Here is a 6,974-nt window from a genome sequence, read left to right on the forward strand (position 1 = left end):
CAAGGCCTAAATCATACCTGGAATCATTTCTGATCTAAAAAACTATAACCTGTAGTCTGCGCTTTCGTAGGACTGTCCATCGTTTCTCATTTAATCTCATTTTCCCTTTACATATAGTTAGCTATGGACCTGTCTTTCTCCCATATTAGATTTTAATCTACTTAAGAGGAAGGATCCTGGCACTCTGTAAGCATCCTTCACTCTGGCACTCCCAACGTCTGGTCTATGGTGAATATTCAAATACATATTTGTTAAATTGAATCCTTTCGCCTCAAAAACTCTTTAGACTGGCAGTCATTCTCCAGCCAAACTTGTTCTAAGTCACTCGGTTGTGTGGAAGCAAAATAAGGTGAGGCCCTTGCTTACCGGAACTACTTCCTGCTGTGTCCCAGAGAGAGTCAGCCAGCCCCAGTGCTGCCCTATCACCTGACCTGGTGGCAAGAGAGTGAATCTAATTTTTGTAATTGGGTGTGATTTTAGGGATTTTCCTGGAAAGGCATGCAAGAGGATAGACAGCCGTCCAATCTGTGTGCAGCCAGTCTGAAGAGCAGGACTTTTCTGTCCCAGTTTCTAGTAGCCACCCTCTGATTGTGACCAAGTGATTCACCAGGGAGTGAGAATGGCTGTCATTTGAAAGAAAAAATAGAAAGCCTTGACCAGCTTCATTACTTAGCTAAATGAGAGCACTGTGTGACTCACCCTGCCAGCCCATCCTGCACCCCTTCCTTCACTGAGCCTTGTTTGGTGTGCACTGGCATCTCTTCATTGCCAGGAGACAGTGAGAATGCCATGTGGAAGTCCTGCAAATCCTTGGCACTGGGTTGGTGCTGGTTAGCCCCTGCATTTGTGTGTGCTCAAACATTGTTTGAGGGGTGTCGGGTGGCGCTGGCCAGGTCATGTTCTAAGCTCATCTCTTTTCTCTTGCAGTACATCTTTACAGATGCTTATGCCCAGTACCTCTGGATCACGTTTGACTTCTGCAACACTATTCAAGGCTTTTCCATCCCATTCCGGGCAGCTGATCTCCTTTTGCATAGTAAGGCCTCCAATCTTCTCCTGGGCTTTGACAGGTCTCACCCCAACAAGCAGGTAAGAGAGCTTCTGGAACACAGGTGGGGCTCCTCATGTTTTATGCTCTGCCCTCTGCTTGTGTGGACTGCATGTCTTTTGAGTGACCTCCCCCTGGTTCCTCCCTCCTCCTTAAGAGGCTTAACCTTTGTAGCTACTGTTTCACTTTCCATGGCTAAGGAAAAATATATTCTCCTGGCACTCTCAATCTGCATCCCAGCTAGAGAGCAACATGTAGCACTTGGAAGGCTCTATTAGTTAAATATCATGGCTTTCTTGGTGTAGATGTACCTTTGTTAGTCCTGAGGGCAAATTGAGGCTCTGAAAATTAATTGGAGAGAGCCAGGTAGAGAAGTCTGAGCTCTACTGGGACCACTTGTCGAATTTCTATTGTGCTTTTCCTATCCGCCACCTTAAACACACTGCTTTTGCCTACCATTTATTTGAATTTGCCATTAACATTAATATTCTTTTTTAGTGTTTGTGTATACATGTGCATGTAATATAAATGTGTGTATTTTCCTCCTTTAATCCAAATTTGAAGGAAAGGTAAGTGATTGGGAGGAAGCCTGAGTAGGATTTATATTTCAAGGTTAAAACTTGCCAAGTCAAGAATACTGATCTGGCATAATCCTATGAAACCTGTATAGGATTGGATTTATGAGTTTTGAATGGCTTTGTTCAAAGGAATCTTAAAACGTTTCTTTTTCTTAGCAAGTTGTTTAGCCAAAACATTACCTTCACATCCCTTATGGAGGAACCTAAGTGTGAGCAGGGCCAGCTTACCAATGTAGATGAATTATTGGTATTTTTGGTCTCTCGCTTCTTACTACACGGTTGCAAGGGCCAGAGGAATCCTCGGGATGTGTATGTATTTGGAAGCTGAGCAGCTTTGGCAAAGATCAGCAATTACTTATGGCCACACCCTGTGTGTTCAGTTGATTCACCTTGGTACTTTTCGGCTCTGTGCTTAGCCAGTGTCCTTTCCATTCAGCTTTAATCACCATGGCCCATTATGGGTTTTTAAGGACACTGTTTCTCAGTGAGAACTACCAAGTATAATCCTTTTGTTTTTACCATCACCTGAGGGCTTCTCTTGGCTAAAATATAATTTCTGATAACCTATAAATGAAAGACAAGTCATAATCATTTTTCCTTTCTAGATGCCTTCTAGTGAGACCTTAGTAACTATGGAGAAGAATGCAAAGGTGCATTCTGTCCTTCCTTTCCTGCCCTTGTTTGCATTTGGAGTAACTGAGCTGGCCTTGGTGATCTCTGTGCCTGTCTTCACAGAGAGCATGTTTTCTAGGATAGATTTCAGTGGGTCTTTGGTGATGCCATTCAGGTTGTGTCTGCCTCTTGCATCATGACCAGTTCTTGTTGCTTTTGTCTTTCTAGCTGTGGAAGTCAGATGATTTTGGCCAGACCTGGATCATGATTCAAGAACATGTGAAGTCCTTTTCCTGGTAAGTCATGCCATCTAAGAAATTTGAACTACATAATCTCTTCTCTTCAGTTCTATCCCCTGCATGGAAGATAAACCTGCCCTTGCATGAAATGTGAAGCACTTGATTCGTGAAATACATTTTCGAGACCTGAGAAGTAGAACTGCAAGCATAACAGTCTTGGGATGGGGATGAGAAAGGAAGGTTGTGAGAAGAGTGCAGAGCTTTTGCATTTTTTAGTCCACCAGAGAACCCAGGGGAATCCTGAAGCTCTTGTATATATAAATTTCTAAAGACTTTCATTTTTAGAGCATCATATCAGAAGTGGAGATTTTCTTTTTTACATAAAATCAATTCATTTGTTCATTTATATCATATTTTTTAAAAATATAAAACATGCTAAATACTTTAGGGTATAAGAAGTTGAGTAATTTACAGATATAGTTATTAAGGAGATTGCTGTTGAAGAAGTAAGGAAAGACATTTTGTGCACATAACACACATTATGGGAGAAGCTCAGAAGTCATGGACATAGCATGAGAAGGCTTTCCAGATGGGAGCATCATCAACAGCACCAGGAAATGCATAACAGGTAGCGTGCAGCTGTGTGGAGCTGTGCAGGATGGGAATTGTAGACAGGAACAGACTAGCCAAAAGCAGAGATGAGACAATGTGGTGCTTTGGAGCAGAACACTGAGTCTTACTTTTGGGCAGTGCGTTGGGTAAAGTTTGGAAAGGGTTCTTTGTGTCAGAATCTGTACTGCGTGGTAAGGGAATTTGGACTGAATTCTGAAAGCAATGGGAAGCCGTTGTAGGTTTTTGGGAAGGGAAGTGAAATCAGCAGGGCTGTACTTTAAGAAGTACAGCTATTTCTAGTCCTAGTTACTCTTGACCTTTCAGTGATACAGGGACATAGTATATCAACTTGAATACATGAATTTGTACATGTGCAGGCGAATATGTAGAACAGATTCCAGAATCAGACTTGCTAGGTCAGTGGGTCACTCAACCCATTCAAACATAGCAAACTAACTCTTGATCTTCACTGCCCAAATTAACTCTTGATCTTCACTGCTCAAAATCAGATTCACTCATGATCTTCTTTATTTCAGTGTCTGGTTGCTTAATTCAAAAACTTTGAGTCATCATTGATTCCAGCTTTGTTTTCCAATTCACATTCAATCAATCAAGAAATCCTTTTAGCTCCACCTTCAATATATAGGATTTATTACTCAGCTACTACTCTACTCCAAGCCACCATCATTGCTCATCAGTCCTTTGACTGGTCTTTCTGCTTCCACTCTTGTACTTCTGCAACCAATACTTAGCAGACAGCCAGATGGAACCTGTTAAAAACAGGTCAGATTATATTGTTCCTCTGCTTTGAACTCTTCAATATGCATCATTATTTCTCTCAGATTAAATACCAGAGTATATTCTTACCACAGGGACTTTACACTTAGCTATTTTCTCTGCCTAGAATTCTCTTAATAAAGATATATTTACTGCTTTCTTCCCTAGCTCATTCAAGACTACTCAAATAACACCTCCTAAATGAAACCTACCCAAAGGGTCCTATTAAATTGCGACTAATGTCCTGTCACTCCCAATCTACTGTACCCGGATCTCTTCTTTTTTTGCATAACACATCACATTCTAATATACTATGATTATGCTTATTATTGTCCTTCTCTCTTCAAAAGAATAAAAGCCCACAAGGGCAGGGACTTTTGTCAGTTTCGTGCACTGATATATCTCCAGTGAATGAAGCACTGAAATTGTAACTTTGGTAGAGATTGACAAATTTTCTGTATAAGGTGTCACATTTTGCACTCATCTCAATAACATAGAATTGGTCTCTCTCCACGGCCAATGTGTTAGGAAAGAAATAGTATCACAGTGTATTTTTAATTTGCATTTTTCTTATGAATGATTTTAAACATCTTTTAACCCACTTAAAGGTCGTTTTTATTTCTTTTTTTGAGAAATGTCTGTTCATGCCCTTTGCCCTTTTTCTATTGGATTGTTAGTCTTTTTGTTATTGATTTTCAGGAACTCTTTATGTGTTTAAGATCAGTCCCGTGTGATAGGAGATAGAGTGTATATGTTTATTTATGTTTCTCAGTTTGTCATTTGTCTTTTGACTTTTACACGTAGTTTTAGTCTTCGTTAAATGTAATGTCCCCCAAAGATGGTAGATACTGTCGGTCCTTCTTTTAGCTCCCTGTTTGAAGAGGACTATCTTTGAGTTAGTACTGCTTTCTTAGTAATTGAGGACAGTAAAGATAGAGGGATCACAGGGAAGAACCTTACAACTGAGTGTCTTCAGGCTTCAGTGGACTTCCTTTTTATGGAGGACAGCTGATTCTGACCTTCTTGTTATTTTCCTTGGGCAGAGGTTATGGAGTCTTAGTAAAATTATAACTATAATTTCATCCAAGTACAGCCTCTACCCTAGGAATACCATTAGAACTCTCTTTTTCTTTATTTGAATTTTAAAGGGACAACTTACTTTTTTATCTGTTCAGGGAACCATATATTAAGAGAGCAAACCAGCTGTATTACTGAAAAGAGGTACTTCTCTTTGGGAATTGGTATCTTGTACCTTCTGCCTCCCTGCAGATATCTTAAGGGAAAGGACTGGTCTACCTTATTTTAGATAATAACATGTCTGCTATCAGGGAATTTCAGGCTATTTGGGAGATTTTCCCCTAGGAGTCCCTATAATAAGTGAGAGTGTAATCTCAGAGAGTAATGGCATATATTTGTTCAACAATGCTTGGCAGCCTGGGAGCAGCAGGAAAAATGGAGATGGGCAAGACAGGACAGTGGAAGAGCTATGGAGGAGGGGCTGCAGTATGCCCTGTGGAACAACACTGAAAGGTTGTAAGTGAGGCAGGAGATGTCAGATGAGGCCAGGTGAGGACTGATGACTGTGCTTAGAGATAGAGCAAGGCTTGGAATTTCCAAATGAGGGCAAAGAGAACAGGAAGTAAGTGTGAGTGAGTGTAAGAAGTGGAAGACTAGAAACTTTGAAGTATAAGAACTTGTAGGGGAATGGCTCTCAGAAATAAGATGTCCAAGGATGGATTACGGAAGAGAATTGGGGTGAAAGTCACATCTCTATTTCTAGATGTTGGCTACTGATTTTGGCTAGGAAGGAATAATGAAGTAAGCTCATTCTCAAAATATCCAAATAAATGTCCTTTCCTCTCTGCCTTTGAAAAAATACCCAGCAGCCTCATTTTAATTTGCATATCCTCTAGGGTAGAGGAAGTACTTTAATCAGTACTTCTAATTGTGGAAAAGAAGAGATCATCACCCTTTCCCCACCCCAACACACAGCATTTGATGATAGTTGTCTCCCACATTAGGACCAAGGCTGTTGGTTTCTCTATTGCCTTAATAAGACTCCAAAATCAAGTCTCCTCCCATTGTAAAAAAAAAAAAGAAAAAAAAAAAGGCTCCTTTATTTTTCTATTCTTATCTCCCTTCCTTTCTTTCACCCTCCTTTTCTTTCCTTTCTTTTCTCTTCTTTCTTTCTTTTCTTCTTCCTTCCATCCTTTCTTCCTTTCCTCCTTTCTTTCCTTCCTTCCTTCCTTCCTCCCTCCCTCCCTCCCTCCCTCCCTTCCTTCCTTCTTTCCTTCCTTCCTTCCTTCTTCCTTTCTTCCAATATGCTCGTGACAGTACATTTTTGAAGGAATTTTATAAGATAAACCTTCATTATCCTGAGTGCTGTTGTGTATATAGTAGAACTTTACAAAGATAGTTATATAAGTGAGCCCTTCTGCCTTTCTGTGGGTCATACTTGCATCCTTACTCCGAAGCTCTCTTCCTGATTTTTCTAGTTATTTGTCCCCTTGATGAATGGACTGCCTGGCCCTGATGTTCTTGTGAGTTATGAGTTTTAGGAACTTGGGGAAGATTAGTCATCCTCCCAGCTGCTGTTTGGGGCCATATTCGGGGGAACAGCAGTTCGGAGATTATTCTCCAAGGTAGTTTGATCTCATCGCTGTACAGTCTACAATATGGAATAGTCTCTATAATTCTGGTCCATGGATGCAATGCAGCAAGGACTAATTCAACTAGGAACTCTGTAGGATAAAAAGAAATACAAGACATGGACTTTAAAGGCATTTGTATTCTTGGAAGCTCAGACAAACACATTATGGTATAACAATATAATACAATATTACAGTGTAGAATAGTATAATGAGAAGCACCACTGTATAAAATAAGGAGATTGATTTAAAATCTACCCAACCAAAGCAGTTCTCTACTTTTGTTCGAAACTCATGTAAAACTCATAAAAAAGGCTTGAAATTGAGTGCTATAGAGATACATTGCCAGTGTTGGGGGAAGGGAAAAGGGCATTAGGGGAAGGTTTCTGGAAGAGGGAAACTTAAATTTGGCCTCAGAAAATGAGTAGAATTTAGAGGTACAGAATGCTAGGGCATTCCT

At 40.3% G+C, this 6,974-nt stretch overlaps 1 protein-coding gene across 1 annotated transcript in view; it reads left to right on the forward strand.

Moving 5' to 3' along the window:
* SORL1 (sortilin related receptor 1) overlaps positions 1 to 6,974 on the forward strand; it is a 152,025-nt gene that overhangs the window by 27,335 nt on the left and 117,716 nt on the right. Inside the window, exons 4-5 of the mRNA XM_006925247.3 lie at positions 928 to 1,089; positions 2,467 to 2,534. Coding sequence (XP_006925309.1) covers positions 928 to 1,089; positions 2,467 to 2,534 — 230 coding nt within the window. The remainder of the gene's footprint in view (positions 1 to 927; positions 1,090 to 2,466; positions 2,535 to 6,974) is intronic.

This window comes from Pteropus alecto, unplaced genomic scaffold, assembly GCF_000325575.1.
Source record: "Pteropus alecto unplaced genomic scaffold, ASM32557v1 scaffold479, whole genome shotgun sequence".
Taxonomy (NCBI): domain Eukaryota; kingdom Metazoa; phylum Chordata; class Mammalia; order Chiroptera; family Pteropodidae; genus Pteropus; species Pteropus alecto.